The 19242-nt window shown below is 38.2% G+C and overlaps 1 protein-coding gene across 4 annotated transcripts in view; it reads left to right on the top strand.

Moving 5' to 3' along the window:
* The window catches only part of NELL1 (neural EGFL like 1), a 294700-nt gene that overhangs the window by 83497 nt on the left and 191961 nt on the right, over window positions 1-19242 (top strand). For all 4 annotated transcript variants that reach the window (XM_067295540.1, XM_067295538.1, XM_067295537.1 and 1 more), the window contains exon 12: window positions 4753-4881. In XM_067295540.1, coding sequence (XP_067151641.1) covers window positions 4753-4881 — 129 coding nt within the window. The remainder of the gene's footprint in view (window positions 1-4752; window positions 4882-19242) is intronic.

The following is a 19242-nucleotide window of genomic DNA, read 5'->3' as shown; positions in this document are numbered from 1 at the left end:
TGGCCAAAAGTGGAATAAATGTTTAATTTCAGATAGCCTACTTGGGACCTCTAAGTCCTCTAAGTACGGCTCCTGATGCTACAGAAGTGATAATTTTATGTCTGGTAACATGAAATCTGAACCTTTTCATAACTGTCTTAGGACATTTGTTAATGGTTATTGGGCAGTCAAATATCAGAAGTAGAAGAAGGAAGATACAAATACACTCTTACTTAAGAAAAAATGAAGCAAACATTTCAGCAGCCTTGATAAGGAGGAGAGTAATGTTATCAGAAATGTTTGGGGAAGAAACAGAGGTCATCAGGCCCATCAAAAATCTGAACACACTCTTCAATATTTAATTCCCCTCATGGTGCTATCTAATTGTATCTTGAATGTCTTGAATGACTTTGAAGGGCTGTTGTGCACATTTATGATTGCCTATGTGTATGTGTGGGAAATGGTTTCTGACATCTGTTCTGAATGTGTTTATCTGTAATTTTAATTCATGCTCACTTGCCTTGTCATCTGTGTTGGCCTGAAATTAGTTTAGATTATCAGAACTATTTAAGATTTTGTGTGCTTCTGTCAAATCCTCTCCAATTGCTGGCTTGCTGGGATGTGATGATTCTATTTAAAGCCTTTTCTTACATTTAGAGGAGAGCTGACTGTCTCAGATAAGACTTTGCTGAATATTCTGAAGTCTCAGTAATTCGGTTATTCTCACCTGGGCAATAGGAATGTGTGCCCTCTGCTAGCTACCACCTGTGGCTGGGATTCTCAGATCACACTGCAGTATCAGCAAGTGGTTTTACTGTGTGCATAGGTATTTTAAAGGAACCCTGTAATCCATTTCACAGCAAAGAACTAATAAAAATCAGATGTTTGCATTCTTTTCCATTCTGCTTGTTTGGGAATAAGTAATTGCTCCCGTGAATAGATTGGCCATGTATAGATTGACATTTAAGTCAGTGCCTAGGTCCCTCCCTGTTTAGTCAAGAATGAAAGCATGCTCTCAGACAGTAGGCCCTGTGCATGTTCCTGATCGTTTTACTGAACAGGAATGAATTAAAATACTTGCCTAAGTTTGATGTTGAGTTGAGAATGTTAAAGGTCAGAAGAGCATAGGTAGCTTATTTCTTCACATTACAGTCCAAATACCAGGTGGCCTTTATTTGCCTGAAGAACAGGGATAGCACTTAAGGCCAATATGAACTAAGGTAAAGTAGATAGCAGTTTATTACTTCTTTGCATCCAAAGTCCCAGCTGGGAAGAATGAGTCTAAGAGAGTCAAGAGCAATACTTCCTAGGTATGCCCCTCTTAGCTCTTTTGAAATGCTAAATGTGCTTCTTCACTGAAGAAAAAAAACACTTGAAAGAGCCTCTGATCCAATGGTATGCCTGCTCTGATAGAGTCGCAGTGAGCCCTTACTCTTCAGTACCATCATGTACATTTTTCTGCTGGCTAACATTAAATTACCTTTGTTTTGTAAAAGCTTGGTAACATACAGTGTCGAAGCGATGTGCATGTTCTTAGCAGACATGGCTTGCCACATTCCATTTACAGAGGTATTGAACAAGTTTTCTGAAGTGCTGTGGCAAATTGAGGTTGAGTCACTTTTAGTCAACAGTTTTAAATGGTAGGAAACAGTGTTTCACAAGTCTTTATAATAATAAATGCCAAGGCAATCTACAGATGTAGTAGGTGTTCTAATATTTTGTGTTCCTAATGAGATGAGAACAATAAAAAGTTCTTTAGAACCTCTAATTACACAGTAATTAAGTTAGTAGTTAAGTTACAAAGCTGGAATGTTACTTTTTTCTCCTCTGCTCTTTTCGCAGACTTCAACCTTGAAAACATAAGAAAGAGTCTGACTCTGAATGGAGATGGTTCATCTCAAACAGAGTTGATAATACGGGATCAAAGGCAATAGGATTTTCCCAGAGTATTTAAAAAAAAAAAAGAAAAAAGGCAGCAGTTGTAGTGGTACAAAATGCATAGTTAGGGTAGTCATCATATCTATTTATGAATTTCAGATGTGGCAGATCACCAGTGCAGAATTCATAGAACTATGCTGTGATATGGAAGACTAATCAAGGGCTTGTGCTTTAGAGAAAGTGCTTCCAGAGATGGGTGGTCGATGTGGGATTCAGGACTCGTGATGGAACTCTGAGAAGTCATCCCTTCTGCCAGTATAAGTGTTAAATTTTCCGTGAGCTTATCAGCTGGAGTCTCCCAATCCGATCACTTAAAGAAGAAAAATACCATTTTGTAAACAAGTCACATGATAAAATGTACAGTTACAGAGATTAAAAACAGTCTAGAATAAAAGTTTTTTGATGCAGAAATTTTTATAAGGACTATTGTAACTAAAACGTACTGAGAAAGATGAAATACTTTGTGCAAGTTTGGAAGAGTGGGAAACGTAACAAATCCAAAGACAGCAGTAACAATCCACACTAAATTAAAACATTTTCCCGTGTGGTTTTTGTATAGTGTCTAGCCTAACATACTAATATGTTACTGAGGCTCGTAGTAGTAGTATCTAACAATAATAATCAAATATAACACTATATATGGGTTCAAAGAAGAATTATCATTCTAAAGGAGCAGGAAATAGGATGTCGTAGTCTTAGGGGAAGCAGTGACAAAGAAAATATAAAATTCTTCATCTCTTGCATATTATTCAGAAGGTTAACGGAATATTAATCCGACTCAGAGAGTATAAATTAGATGCTGAATGGATAAGTTTGGGGAGATGGGTTCCAGTGTTCAGTTTCAGTTATAATTTTAAAGGCCAAAATGAAAAATCAAATACTGTGATATCATAAATGTCTAAAGGCAGTGGCACTGCACCCTTTTTTACCAGTGTAAAATGTACCCAGGCTTGATAAGGCTGTATCTGGAATACTTCAGTGGTTTTTACCAGACTGTGAAATGAATGAAGACTAGAAAGAATATCTGCAGTTCTTATTAAAGGAGACAAAAAAGACCCAAAGATATTAAGTGCTTTTTTTTGGGGGGGGGGGGGGGGGGGGAGTTGGATTACAGTGAAAGGACATGCTAACTGAGCACAAGGAAGATACCTTGGTTGTTAGTAAAATTATTCTGAAGTTTAAGTGTAGAGTTGGATGTTGACACTGAGGAAGTGTCTACCTTGCTATCAGGTGTTACTTTTTTTTTTTTAATTATTTGCAACCCAATGTTAGATAAGCATTCCTAGTCAAACTTGGAAGGCTGGAGTGTACTAAAATGACAGAACCAAAGTTTTAAATTAATAGATGACTGAAATGCGTGTTTAAAAAAAACAGCACCCCCCCCCACCCCCCCAAAACCTCAAACTTCAGGGATAGAACTATGAAAATTTGCTTACCTCAGGGGAAATTGCATTTAATATGAGATAAATTTTTCAGAAGTTCCCTAAATATCAAAGCAAAGAGTATGAATAAAGGTCTGAACTTGACATTTGAACCTTAGAACTCCAGATCTTTTCTTAGCTGTCATTAAGTGATTTTAGAAAGCTTTCAGATCTGTGAACTAGAACTTTTACTTTGCTCCTTTATGACCCAAACTGGCAAAAACTGTGCTTGTATATTCATAGAAGCGCAAATTGGAATATATGTAGCTGATGTTATGCCTACGTTTCTGGTATGCATATTTCAAAGTCATGCCTGTAAATTTTTAAGTCACCAAAAAACGATCAAATAACAAAACAAAAAAACCTCCCTTCTTCCAGAAGGAAAAAAAACTAGAAAGACTAAGAATGACCAAAATGAAATCTATATATGGCTGTTTATATATCTTAAGCAAATAGAAATTGACTCTTGGATATTAATAAGGAAAAAAAAAATCAAAAAAGCCACCGATATTGGAAAAAAAAAATCAGTGTTGTCAAATTCTGTCAGGTACTTTTCTCTCTTACAGTACTTCTGGTGGAATACCTTTAAAGGTATAAAGTTGCAATTACTTTCACCTTTGGACTTCAGCAGAGAGAGATTTTGAGACACGCTTGAGAAATGTTGCAAATCAAGAAGAAAGAACTTCAGTCCGTTGTAGAAGGAAGTGGGAAATTTCATCATGTTTTTAGAAATAACCATATGGGATAGAAGGAATTTCACAAAGAAACTACTGAGAATTTGTGTCAAGGGAAAAATGAGAGATTAATAAAAAAAAAAAAATTCTTCTCTACAAAATATGATGCATGATTTTGGACTAATTTTAGACTGTGGAAACAATCCAGTTTTCATGTTACAATTATAAAGCAGTGTATGAAGTTGTCTTGATTTTCAGTATAGTTTTGTGTTCTAATGCAACTTCTCATTTTTGCCTATTCTCTTCTAAACCACATGCATATTATGCATAATCAGAGAATCATGAAAGGTTTTTTAAAAAATATTACACTTTTTGGTGTAGGTTGGTTTCTTGATATTCAAGACTAAGGTGACGTTTTATCCTGAGTAGGTTCAGTAGAAGACTAATGTATTAGCACGGCTTCCTGCTTTGAGGAATCAGGAAAGCTGTTCTCCTGACTAAAAACAGTCATGCAAACACTTTTTTTTTTTTTTTTATTTATACAAAATGATGTTACTAAGAATGGCTTGATAGAGGAATCTGAAAAGCATGCATGTACTAGGTTGCATAGAGAGAGAGAATTTCTGGAAAGTAGCATGCCAAAAGTATTCAGAGAGTAATACAGTCAATATGAATACTATATTCTGAATATCTGAAATAAACATGTTTTAATACCTGGTTGCATGTTGCTTGTATTTCAGGACATAACTTCTGTGCAGAGGGACACGTATGTGGCGAAAATTCAGAATGCAAAAACTGGAACACAAAAGCTACTTGTGAATGCAAGAATGGTTATCTCTCTGTCCAAGGGGACTCTGCATATTGTGAAGGTAAACAAAACGTTGAAAGACCTGTCCACTTAACAACCTACTCAGAAATGTAGTGTTAAATAATGGTTGAAGAATGAATTACATTGCAAAGTTCAGTTTTCATGATGGTGTATATCATAAGGGCCCCTTTTCCTTTAAAAATACACATTTGAAATTACCAGAAAGGTAGAAATGGTGCTGGACTATTGAGATTACCTGCCTATGGGTATACTTTGCTGTTGTGGTCTTGCCTTGGCATGCCATGGCTGTGCTGTCGTTACGATTTTCAAGATACCATTTTTCAGGCAGTAGTACCTACCTTGTAAGATGCTTTTTGGGGGAGGAACATCTTTACAACATGCATTAACTTATGAAGTGGGAATTGTGGTAGCATTTGTTAGAAAGCTGAGTGTGAAGGTTTATTGAGGCTGGATATAGAAACGGTGATCTGCCGTACTTGCTGAAGTACTTCTGTGAGCCAGGTACTTTTCTGAAATGGTCTTCCTATTATACAGAAGAGACCTATTTCAGAGAAGAGTGTAGCTGAGGTACTTCTGATGATGTATTACTTCATCACAGGAAAGAATGCACTATGGCATTCTTATTCTCTTTCTCTCTCTTTCTCTCTCTCTCGCTCTCCTTTTTTTTTTTTTTTTTCCTTAGTGCTACCCTGTTTTCTATAGCTTGATCTTATTGGTAACTATGACTTGCTTATTAAAAACTGAATTGATGAATAACACATTCCTTCCTGCCTTTGCTTTGTGATGCTGTTTAACGCCCTTGTAGATCAGGTTGTAATATTTAATCTTTTGGCCATCATAGGACATTTTTGCACTACTTTATAAAAACGTTTCCCGAGATTCTTCTTCCTAGCAGTGCTGGTGATGGAAGGGAGATGACATTTTTGACAAGCTGTTAAAATATACTGGAAGAATAGGAAGAAAAGATGAAAGAATAAAAAGCAGACATGCATGAACTGGTTTAAATGATCACACTTTCATGAAAAAGAACTTTTTAGTATATGTAAGTGAGCAGGTTTGCTTTAAATAACAGTTTATAAAGCTATTCAATAAACTGTAATTATAAATCTGATGGCATTTTGTCAGTCTGCGAACAAAAATTAATGGTTCTATATATGGACTTTCAGGGACTGGGAAAACAGTTTACACTTTTTGTTCTAAAGGTAGGCAGCAGAGATGCTGTTTATTGAGAAACTTGTTTGAACAAATTAGTTGAAATTACATCATCTCTGGTCTGTGTTGTATTGAATTTTTGAAGGGCGAAGCAAGGCCCTGACTTCTGTCAGTGTGGATGAAATATGAGGCAATAGAACAAATATAGCTTGTTTTTTTGCCTGAGAACATGGGATAGATAAAGGGAGGAGAAATTCTAAATGTTAATAAGTTATGAAATTGCTAGATGGGGAGTAGTTTCTGGGCGATCACTTAGAGAAGAGAGGGCTCTCTGGCAAGGCAAGCTACAGACTGACGAATTGACTGGCCAAGAGGCGACTCCTTTGCTGCCCGTTCCCCACCCTTCACTGCTCCCCACCCACGGAACAGCTTTCCAGTCTCTCCAGTCTCATTTCTCTCATCTATGTGCTTAATCTACTAAATGCAACCATTTCCTAGTTGTCTGAATAACATTCTCAAATGCACATCAAAGCTGTGATTTAAATCAAGACATAGACATGCATCTGAAGACGGAACTTGGCAGGTTTTTGGTACAAGTTTAAGTAAGTATAAGGGTTTTTTTTGTAGAGTTGTGGGTTTCTGTATGTACTGTGTAAGAATTAAATATGCAAAACACCTGAACAGACTGAAGCACAAGCCTGTAAAAGCACAGAAAATATAGAAGTCTCAGCTATAGTTTTGAATTCATCTTTGTCATTTCTAAGCCTTTAAAATTAAATGGCATATGAGATTACTGTTTCCTTTGAGACAGTGAAGTTAAACTATTTCATACGTGTGACATATGCTGGTAAGTGGCACCTTAGCTCAAAATGCTTTGGATCATTAACTTGGAGCTTTGCAGATTTCTCATCTCTTCCAACGCATTTGAAATACTTGTGTATATGAATTTTAATGTATAGTATTAGTTTACGTACTCTGTGTTTTTACTGTTGTTTCTGGTGGCTCTTATTGATACAGATTTATCCTGCTGTACTGCTGAACCTTATGGCATTATTTTGATACTGTAAGATCTCTGAAGAACTTGAGTCTGTTTTGCTTTGTTTTCATATGTATTTGTGTCTTGTCTTTTAGCATTCTGCATTCACACTTCCGTTACAGTGGAAAAAATTAAGTTTCTAAAGTCTGTCAGAGAATTGGTGTCAACAGATTTGTTCAATAAATAAAAATAATTCTGAGAAGGAAAAATAGTTCATTCTCAACTGTTTGTCAAGTAGATAGCAGCTCATCATGTTAAAATATATGCGTAGGATAACTACTCACTATATGAGTACTGTTTTTGCAATAACACAAGTGTTTTTAGGGAAGACTTGAAACAAACAAATGGAGCTTGTAATGAATGAAGGAGATAACTGAAGATTCTCTGTGTTCAATTAAAGCATTATATCTCATTTAAAAACAGAAAAGTTGTTTTTTTTGGACATTTGCCTATCTGTGTTGTACATCTGAAGCACAGAGCATTTATCATTTGCAGAGAGACATATAGAGATATTTCTATTTATTATTTATGTTGGCTGAGGTTTAAAATCTATTCCTGCATATGGGAATAGTTAGGCACAAGTGTTAAACCAGTGTCTGTTTTCCTCTGTCACATATGCACGGGTAAATTCTGGGAACGGCTGGAGAGTCCAATATCTGTAGGATGCAAGCTTTCAAGTTGCAGCTATGAATTTTCAGCACGTGATGTGCGAGCATGAATGAGGGCCGAGAGTCACGTGCATGGCAGTTGGCTAGAGATGGCATGGTAGTTCAGTGGCAAAACCAGGACCATAATGGGGAATTCATTTGAGCCTGTGTCATGTTGCTTCTTCCAGGTTTTGTGATGTGTACAGCAGATATTTTATAGTCTGCACTGCTTCAGAGCCAGAAAGCTCCACAGTCTTTGACCACTTTACAAATACTAATAGGACAGTCCTCATAATGCAGAGTAAGAGACAGGAAAGTGGAGAGTGGAGACAGCAAACGAAGAGTCTGAAGCTCAAAGATGAAATTAGAAAACTCAGGCCAAATCAGTTGAAAGTTAGATTTGTTGCTGGCATGATTATCCTCACTTTCTAGATGCTAAGAAGCAAACGGCCGTCTCTTCTGTGAAGAATTTAGTGAGGTTCAGCTATATATTTTAGAGTGAAGAGCAAAGGCAAAACTACTTTTTCCCTCAACGTTTCAGTTCTGCTTTCTTTACTGCTTTTTAGCTTGAAATATTAACAGCCCTTTTCTGCCAGCAAAGTTGTTGGATTGGTGCAAACGTGATTATTATCTATTGCTGCTGGGCTCAGATTCGCTGTGAAAGCTGTTTAGATCTGAAGTGGGATGAATCTCCCAGTTAAGATAAATGCATGTCTCTCCTCACTGACCTTGGAGGGGGGATTATAGTACTCTTGACTTTATGGAACATAATACTTAGGATGAATCTGGACCTACATTTAGTTTGTTGGGGGGGAGAAAAAGTGCATCAAACAAGAAAATTAGTATTAACCTTTTGCCCTTCCCATGGAACTACCTAACCCACAAGAAAACACCTAGTAAAAAGGATACAGTAACATATGGCAAGGTACCCTGTCATGCTGCGTAGAAGTATTATTTTTCCCTTCTGGTAAACCAGTGTCACCCTAAATATTCCTGCGATAAAGGATTTAATGTAGAAAAACCCTTCCATTCATTAAAGTGGGCCTACAAGGTTGAAATTTTCATTTTATTACTATTTTGTAGGGTATTTTCCCCCATTTTGCCAAAGTTGGATGACACATGCTCTCTAGGATGTTTTCCAGTTTCTGATTTAAAGTATATAAACAAGATGTGTGAATTTGAGTTGGTCTTTTAGGAACGGGCAACAAAGAAAGCTATTTTACAAGAATATAAACAAAACTTCTGGGGCAGTAGTAGCCCATTAGCCAATAGTTAGGGCGGGATGTCTCAGGATAGTCTGTTTGCTCCTAAAGAAGATGGCAAAATTTCTGAGGAGAAATGTAGTGTTGAGAATGGCTGGTACTGGTGGTTGGTGGATTCCCCGCCCCCCTTCACTGGCAAAGTTTCATGGGTTAATAGTGACAAAATAAGCTCTGTGAGGAATATATTTCGGTGAAATTAATTCAGGCAGCATAGTTAGTTTTCTTATATAACCTGACCTTCGAGGTCATCTTACTGCTATTACCTCAGCTTGCAGAATTAATGAGCTAAATGCCTTAACCTTTATGAAAACACTTCCCATTTTTTGTCCTGATAGCATTCTGTAGAGCCCTTCGTGGTGTTCGTTCAGAATGAACTCGGCTCAGTCACTTCTTTACCTTTCCGTATTCCAAAAATTTTATCTTAATTTGTTGTAATAAAATTATTGCTCGTTTCATAAATGTCATGTAAGTCATGAAATACTACCCAAAGACTAAGTGCTTTTCAGAAAACCTTCTGCTTGTTTTGTAGTATAAGGAAGAGAGATAATGATTTTCCAGGACTCGCAGCTTTGGGGGAGGTGGCATAGAGATGAATAAAATGATTCTTGTAATCTTCATCAACGGAATCTTTTTCAGTTTGCTTTACTGAGTGGCAACAAAACATCCTAGGAGCATCTTTAGTTGATAGTTTGTCTTCTGTTGTATAATTTATTTTCCTATCAGTATCTCCATCAAACCAATCTGTCTGAAATTTCCAACAATTATTGGCTGACTCCCCAGAGAACAATGTAATGCTATTTTCTGTATGAATTTTTCTCTTAAGAGTAATTTAACTAGTCCTGTGATGCCTGTGGTTCAGCATAACAATAAAGTAGACTTACAGAAGTAGGATGTATACAAACTTTTTCTACTTGAGCATGGACTCAGTTTAATCACTGATAGCCATCTCCTAGAGAATATTTCTGAAACTAAAAAGCAGGAAGGAGGTGTAAAAAGAGATGATGAGATAGATTTGATTGAATATTCTCTGAAAAAAGACAACCTTAGAGGTAAGACAAAATTTCATTCTTGGTTTTAAAGCCTTTACTACCTTTTGGACTATTTATCTAGCTGTGCAGTGAATCATTTACTAAATACTTAATCCTGAAAATTGATAGTTGTCCAAACTTGAGCACATGTTATATTATGACCTCTTCCTTGCTTATTGTATTCCTCTATACATAAAATCATAATCGTAAGATTAGGGGTAAATAAAAAATTAGATACCATAGAGACTTAAACACGTTGTTGGCCTTTTGTTCCTATTAAGATGATCATTTCCTTGTGACTCACTGCATACAGAAGTGTTTCAAAAGGAATGATCTTTCTCTCCTGACTTCTTTCCTATTTCTTAATAGGTGGATCTAAATTAGAGGATTTATGGGAAACCGTCCAAGTCCAGCTGGCTTCTTGTTGACTGAACTCACCCTCTAACTCGTTGACTTTTTGTATTCAGCAGCATGTCACTGTTGTACCAGAAGAACTCTCCCTGTCCATATGAACTGTAAAACTTTTCAAATTATGGCCTGGAATTATAGACATAGAAAATGAATTTGTGTAGGTAATATAGTATAATTTTACTAAGGAGTCTAAAGGCATTACAGTTGGTTGGCAATATTTCCTATGTATGTTCACAGTTTATCAAACTACCACACGCTTTTGGATATATCTTCTAGCAAGTGAAATGGTAGTATTTTATTTTTGTTTATTCTTATTATGTATTTTAATTTTAGCAATTATAATGTTAAATATAATGCCAATTAAATCTTGCTTGGATTATGGGATGACACAGGTGGGATGAATTGGCACTGTGAACTCCAGGATCTTTGTTTTCACTCCAGGCCATAGTAGCAAAAAAAGTCCCCCATCCTGTCTGAATTTTTTTCAGCTGAAGATATGAAAGAAGTTGATAATTTCTGTCTAGGTTATAGCAGAGCTCATTGAGCCACAAAGATGGAAACTACCTGATGGCACATTTTAAAGTCCCATTCAAGAGGCCAAAAACTGAATGGTATAAAACTCTCTTGAGGCTTTACGTAGTTGATCCAGGTAAGCTTTTTAGGGCTTAGTGCAGAGCCAGCACAAAGCAGCTCAGCAGTATGAGCGGGCATGTGCTCTTGCCCAGCAGAGGCAGAGTCTGCCTGTGTCGGAAGTCTGCCATAGCATCAAGGAAGGCTGTATTTCACTTTTATGGTTAAGTAAAAGGCTTTAGAGTCAACAGGCCATCAGTAAGACGAATGAGTGTCTGAGTTTATTTTGTTGTCCTAGAATTACATCTGTGAATGAAAACAGAAATTTTTCCTGGAGCTTCTAAATCTTTCATAATTTGTCATATGAAGTTCTACAGTCCTGTTTGTAAAACATACCTAGTAAGGACTAGATTTGGCCACCCTTAGTTGTACTGAGGGTCAGCTTTCTCTGCAAGTAGCTGTGTTCAAGACAACACAACTGCTTGAGGACAGCGAAAGTCAACATGGCAATATGAGACTGTAAGCAGCTAATGTTCCTAAAACTTGTAGCAACATAAATTACGGCAGACCTCTCTTATTCTATGTTACAGTGCCACCAAAAAGGGAGAACTGCATTTTGCAGAATTAAACTTGTCTTTTTTATTTCATTCCACCACAACTACTATATTTGAGAAGTTTGCAGTCCTGAGCTAACAGATTTGGGATACAAAGGACAGTCTACCATGTTTATTCTGTTGTGTGTATTCGTGCTTTTTAAAACACTGACAGTATTTGATTTATTGATATTTTTGTGCAGAAAAATATGCATGCTGAATTACTAATTCAGGGTAAAAACTGTTGAATGTGTATTTAGTAACATTTCCTAGAGTATCTCCTGTGAAATCCAAGCTCAGTTTCTGGGATTATTGCTTTCTTCCGGTGAATCTGTTCTGTTAAAATATGATCACAGTTACACAATGGCATTTGTTGTTTGAATTCTTTGTTTCTTCACGTTTTGAGCATTGGATCATTCTCTTCGCTCAAGTCAGTTATTAGTAATTTATAAGTTATTAGAGGTAGTACAGAAGAGAGTTTTCTAAAATTCATAGGATCTTCCAGTACCTACGAAATGGTTTTGTTTTCTCTTTTAGTAATGATAGGCTTTTATTTATTTTAAAGCAATACCTTGGCTATAACAGTTTCTATCCAAATGTCAACAAAACATATTCTTTTGCTCTGCAGTAGACTTCCAGGATGTTTTAGGGTTGAAACATTTTACTGGGATTCAGGAAATTTAGATTTGGTGTCCTGATAGCAGTTTCCTGCACAGCCAAGAACAGGTCTGCATAATCCTGTTACGCTCTTCAGTGCTGCCTTTAATCCCAAACCTGAGACTGATCCTGTTTAGGGTTCAAGCTAGTATATGAGATAAGCATGAAAGCTTTGGGGAGAAATATGAGTGCTCATTTGCCCCTTAGCATGAACCCAAGCACGCAGCATGGAACGACCAGGCAAACCATCGGTCTGATGTGCTGTACCATGCAGCCGGATACTGCATGCTGCAAGGCAACATGAGAGCTGGGGGTAGGTGACTCCATCGGGGCAGAGACATCTCTGACTCAGTGGGACTGCGTCAGGAAGCTCTGCTCTCTGGCCCAGGCCTCTGAGGACAGATTAGATGAAGCTTTGCATCTCACTCGCTTAACAATGAAATTCAAGTGCATATATCACAGAATCACAGAATCACAGAATTGCTGAGGTTGGAAGGGACCTCTGGAGATCATCTAGTCCAACCCCCCTGCTCAAGCAGGGTCACCTAGAGCACATTGCACAGGATTGCATCCAGGCGCGTTTTGAATATCTCCAGAGAAGGAGACTCCACCACCTCTCGGGGCAGCCTGTTCCAGTGCTCTGTCACCCTCACAGTGAAAAAGTTTTTCCTCATGTTAAGATGGAAGTGTCTGTGTTTCAGTTTGTGCCCATTGCCTCGCGTCCTGTCGCTCGTCACCACTGAAAAGAGTCTGGTCCCATCCTCTCGACACCCTCCCTTCAGATACTTGTACACGTTGATAAGATCTCCTCTCAGCCTTCTCTTCTCCAAGCTAAACAGGCCCAGCTCTCTCAGCCTTTCCTCATAAGAGAGATGCTCCAGTCCCCTAATCATCTTTGTGGCCCTTCGCTGGACTTGCTCCAGTAGTGCCACATCCCTCTTGTACTGGGGAGCCCAGAACTGGACGCAGAACTCTAGATGTGGCCTCACCAGGGCTGAGCAGAGGGGGAGAATCACCTCCCTCGACCTGCTGGCAACACTCTTTCTGATGCAGCCCAGGATACCATTGGCCTTCTTGGCCACAAGGGCACATTGCTGCCTCATGCTTAACTTGGTGTCCACCAGCACTCCCAGCTCCTTCTCCGCAGAGCTGCTTTCCAGCAGGTCAACCCCCAACCTGTACTGCTGCATGGGGTTATTCCTCCCCAGGTGCAGGACCCTGCACTTCCCTTTGTTGAATTTCATGAGGTTCCTCTCTGCCCACCTCTCCAGCCTGTCCAAGTCTCTTTGAATGGCAGCACAGCCCTCTGGTGTATCGGCCACTCCTCCCAGTTTTGTATCGTCAGCAAACTTGCTGAGGGTGCACTCTGTCCCTTCATCCAGGTCATTGATGAAGAAGTTGAACAAGACTGGACCCAGGACTGACCCCTGGGGGACACCGCTAGCTACAGGCCTCCAACTCGACTCTGTATATATATATATATATGTTTATTTGCCTATTTTATATATTTTGATTTGGAGCTCTGCAAGTTAGTAGTCATCTCAGCATTTGGGCTTGTAAAGCAGGAGATCCCATTCTTAAAATTTTCTTAAGTTTGTAGAGGAATATTGTTACCTGTGAAGTAATAAGATAACACTAACTGCTAAGTTGGTTAACTTATGTAAATAGGCAGTCAAGCTCTGAACCTGAGAGTGAATAAGCCTTGAATCTCAGGATTCTGCTGCTAGTTATTTTCAAACTAAAACAACATTTAATTTCCTTGTAATTTGTAAGTGTGTTCCAGGCTGTGTGTCCTTTAATGCTTTCTTTTTCTTTTTGTTTGGACTTGATTATATTGGACATAATCAGGAAATTCCTTATAGAAAGGTGGATACATAAATATGCTGAAATATTCAAAGATATTTACATGGGTGTTGGTTTGATGAGAAGGTGTTTGTTTTGTGAAGCCAAATAGAAGAAATTTTGCAGTAGTTCGAGAAAAAAATCCTTGCAGAAGTCAGGAAAAATTAGCTGTTTAGTTCCAAATACAAAGACTGTCACTATCAGCATGTTTTAATGAAACGCAGAAATAAAACATTCTTATTTCTGTTGCAAACATACAGGAACAAGAAAGTCTCTTGTCATACAAGGTGGCTTTTGTTATGGTTCTGAAAATGACAGCGTTTCATAAAACTTAGCTCAAATATTTAAACCTTCGACTGAATGCATCCTATATGTAAATAACTGTGATGTTTAGCATACAAAACTCCTGTTGATTCTTACAAGCAGCTTAAGCAGAATAAGAAGTAAACAGTTCTGCATATAGCCCTCAAAGTCAGATAGCAATCCACTGAGTTTCCACAGCTGATGTTTCTTGCTGTAGAAAACAAATTAGTCTATTGTTGAATTTTTTCCCCCATATGGTGTTTCCACTGCAGCTGCATTTTGCTGCATTGTGTCTTGGGAGGTGGCATTAACATTATGTAGTATCGCATAAACCTTCTGTGTTGCTGTGATGTATGACTGTAGTTTTTGGATGGTGTCCATTAACTTGACTTCTGGATCAGCTTTTAATACTATCCTTCTGTTTGTCGTCTTCTCAGAAAACCTTCCACACATGGTGTCAGTATTTGCTGCAGTCAGCATTCACTGTATAACAGAGTAAGCTATAATGAACTGTATTTTCTGTGCTGCATAGATGTGTATATATATACATAACTATATACACGGAATACTTGATGGATTTACCTAAAGGTAAAAAAATGGGACAGTTGTTGATAGTGAATGATTGCATTTATTGCAAATGCATTGAACTTTTCTCTATGTTGAAACCATAACAAAGAGGAGGGCGGGAGAAGAATCTAAAAACGTTACAGTCAAGGTCACTATCCCTGCCTCAAAGGCTGCCTTGATGGCACTGTTTCAGTCAGACCCAAGTCTTCACATGGAGACTTTAAAAAAAAAAACAGCCAAAGGAAAAAGCACCCCCCCCCCAGTCTCCTACACATGTGGCTTGATACCAGTTTATTCTAAAGTTTACACATTCTTTAAAAGACACTTGTCAACCTACTTTTTAAGACTTCAGTTACTTTGCAGTGCCAATTTAAGGCTTCCGCTGTTTACTAATGAAAGTCCCTTTTCTTGGTGGCATAATTCAAATAATACGTTTTTCCTGTCTACTGTTTTCATAGAGAAAGACATTTTATTTTAAATGATGATCTTAGTCATTGCATGAATTCAAATTCATCTTTTATAATATGATCAAATGGCAGACACTTAATCAATCAGCTCCTGCATTTGTGAGTTTATGGCCTTTTAAATGAGACTTTGGTCTCCTTGACTACGAGCTGCTAATGGAGGAGTCAAAATTCTCCCCCACCCCAAGTAATTACATACAAGAAAGGCAGAGAAGGTGGATTTGCTAGTGGACAAAGTTTTCAAACAAAAAATGTCAAAATTCTTTGCTAAGTAGATTCAGAAGCTTGTGGGAAAATAATGTTTATGCCCTATTTGCCTCTAGATGGATTATTTGCGTTATCAAAACTGCTTTTATATTTACAAGTAGTTTAAATTCATATTGCAATTGCCAAACCCTAGAACAGTGTAAGTGAAATTATTTGCCATCCCCTGGAGTTACTTTAGTTCTTTTGGTGTAATGTCATGCTGAGATTTATATGAAAATGAATTTTAATTTCTAATAAGGTAACCATATGTTTTGGAGTTGTTGTAATAAAGTGTCATAAATAATTATGGTTCCAAAGAAATTCAGCCTTGCAACTGTCAGTTCTTATGTTAGTAACCTACATTTGAATAGATTACAATCATTGCCATTAAAGGAAAAAAATCTCCTCACCCCCTCTCAATGGCAATGAAAAGCCCATGGAGGCTGTTTAGATTTTTGGTTGCATGGAGGGACTGGGGAGGCTGTCTCCCCTTCAGCAGTTGCTCTTACACTTTAGAATGGCATGCGTCTGAATTGCATCAGAGGTAATTGGGTATTTCTTATATAAAACTTGGCTTGTTAATTTGCTTGCTATCTTTTGTTGTTTGCTAAGAGTAGGCTGATCACTTCTAACACCGAAAACAAAACTGGTTTAGTTAACTGTCTGTCTTTTGGTCTAGTTCACTGTCTGTCTTTAAGTAGTTCACCATCTTTCCAATCTATACTTGCATTCAGCCTCCAATACAGTAACTTTGGGAGCTGCTAGAATCAAGGTTTTTTTTTGGTGCCCATGCTCCAGATTTGGTGGCAGGGATGCATTTGTGTTGTTTTGTGTTCAGGGGTGGAGGGAGAGAGGAGTAGGGATGGAAAGGACTGCCTTCACTTCTATTTACTTTCTTAAAAAACCCTTCTTTCTCTAGTTTTAAACATGGATTAAGCAAAAGCACAGCGACACGTTGTTGGCTATTAATTGTAGCAGGATCTCACTTAGAAGCTTACCAGTAGGGGGAAAGAAGTATTATTGCATCTTCCTGCTGGGTCAGCATCATTATCTCTACACTGTAGTGACCCCAGTAGCAAATTGTTCCCATTACATGTTCCAGCATTGAAAGAGAGAGCGCTTCATGCCAGAAATGGTGACGTTATATGCCTGTCTTAACTGTTGAGAGTAGAAAGAGCTCTTGCTGCTCTTACATTATCCATTAAGCCCCTGCATCATTCCTAGTATTGCCAAGATTATCTTTCTTAAAAATTATAAGTGTAGCTCCTTACATCATGCAAACTATTACGGGTCTGCTGACATCAGTAGAGATGGGAAAATTCAAATGAGTTTTTAGTGGAGCTGTGGCACTTCAGACCAGATGAATGTTTGCATCAAAACAGTTACAGCAAAGCAGAGGCAGAAGTCCAAGTTGCGTTTGCAGTGATGATGAGAGGTTAGCTCATGGTTGAGCTGGGCTATAAAATGCTGAGAAATGTTTGTATATACTGGGACTGTTTTGATTAGACTTGAATGAAGAAGTTGCCTACCAGTACAAGTCTCTAAAAAACCTGTGTGCTTAGTTTTTAAGACTTAAATTTTGAAGTGCTGGGGTTTGTCTTTTTTAAAATCTGGAGCATAACTGGAATCATTCAAAAATGATATGTGTGGGTGTATATTTCTGTGACATGCATGCACGTGTGTGTCCATATATGCAAACAGGATTTTTCTATTGCAGCACAGAAGGTTTTAGTTACCCAGGAACTGCCAGAATAGCAACTTTCTTATGGGCCTGTGAAGTCAATGTGAAGACTGCAAGGATTGCATTTTATTTGTGTTTCAATTGACTTTCTATATTATGGAGCCTAATAATGTGTTTTGCTTTTAAATTTGATTCACTGACTTCATATAAGTCCCATCTAGGGGAAGACAGGACACCAGACTCTTAGGCACTGTGAATTAACCTAGCTGTGTGGCTGGCTGCTTTCAGCTGAACATTGACCCTGAAGTGGGATTCATGAGAGGAATTCATGTCAGGTGTGCTCCCTGTCCCCTCCTCCCTGCCCTCCAAAGAAGTGTGGTTTTTTTTAAACCCTAAATTAAATACTGTTTCTTATCAAACAGTATAAGAAATCATCTCATCTTGATGCCATTTTTCCACATCAGTCCCAAAGAGCATTTATGACTGGGTTGATTTTAAATCTTTCAGATCGAATACTATTAAACGAGCTATCTCTGAATTATCTTCTGAGTGCAGGATCTTCTGAAGCCCTGGATGTTCACTCTTTAAGTTGAGAACAAAACACAAATAACAAATAAAAAGTACTAACTGAAAAACACACACCATTAATGGACGCAGGACTCTTATTTTGGGTGGCTGAGCAAGCCTGTCTAGCGTGGCTGTTACGGGATATTTCTGGAACGGATTCTGGCTAAGGCTAGGCAGTTGCTGCACTTTTGAGCAACTGTATATAGGGTTAGACAGATCCCAAGTAAATATAACCTTGAAGGTAGCCCTGCTTTAAACAGGGGGTTGGACTAGACATCCTCTAGAGGTCCCTTCCAACTTACTTTTTTTTAGTGATTCTATTATCTGTCATCCTATACTGTTATTCTGTCTTGAGGGCACTGGAGGGACATTAGATGCTGTTGACTCTCTGTGGCTACCTTTTGCAGTGCTTGGGGACTCGGAGAGGGCAACTGTTTTGCACAGTTGAAAGTCTCCAAATGAATAAACAAAAATACTTGTTTTAAATGGTTTTACTTATACACTTTTTTGAGCTACTTGGAAGGAACTTGATGCACAGTTTTGATTCTGAAGCTGTCTCTCCATTGCTCTTAAGGAATGGCTTTGGAGGCGTGGAAGCTCCTGCAGACTTAATCGACATCCCTTGTCCAAATGGAGTCCTCACAGCTGGTTTGTAGACAGGCCTGTCTGATTGGGCCTGACTGTGGCCACGTGAAAGTGTTTTGTGAATTATGTCATCTAGCTGCTTCAGGGGCTGTGCTTGCAAATATGCTGGAACAGCAAATCCGATTTTGAGGCAGCCTGAAAGTAACTGTAGGGTTGTCATGGGCAAGTCAGAAGAAGGAAGGATGTGCACTTGTCCCACAGCAAGACTTATTACAAACTGGATACAAAAAAAGAAAATTGATCAGTTTTGGGAACCCAGGAAAAAGCTTGATTCACAGGAAAACCCATACAAAGGCCTTGGAGGGCTCCTATCTCAGCTTAGAGAGTGCCACGTCCTGAGGAAATGGAGGCAGTGAAGTCTGTGTAGAAAATTCTTTTGTCAGGATTGGTTTATAGGTGTTACAAATCTTGGGGGTTTGGGGATCCAGAAAGCTTACAGTGCCCAGGTTCTGTAGTATAGGTCCCAAATACAGCAGCCTTGGTATATCCAGAGAGAAACTGTCAATCAGTTATGTGTTTAAAATTAAAGTCTTTGCTGTAACATAAAGCAAGTTTCAACTGGAACTGTTGAATGGAAATAATTTTTTATCCTTTGGTCAGAAAAACACTAAATGGAAAAATTATTTGGTTGCCTATGAAAATATTTATTCTTTATTATTTTTAATAGAAAGTGTATCGCTCTTGATAGTAACATAACTGAAGGCTGTTCCAGAAATATTATCTGTTGCCT

This window comes from Apteryx mantelli, chromosome 4 (assembly GCF_036417845.1).
Source record: "Apteryx mantelli isolate bAptMan1 chromosome 4, bAptMan1.hap1, whole genome shotgun sequence".
NCBI lineage: Eukaryota > Metazoa > Chordata > Aves > Apterygiformes > Apterygidae > Apteryx > Apteryx mantelli.
The sequence above is the reverse complement of the archived record's forward strand: the minus strand, read 5'-3'. Positions and strand labels throughout refer to the sequence as shown.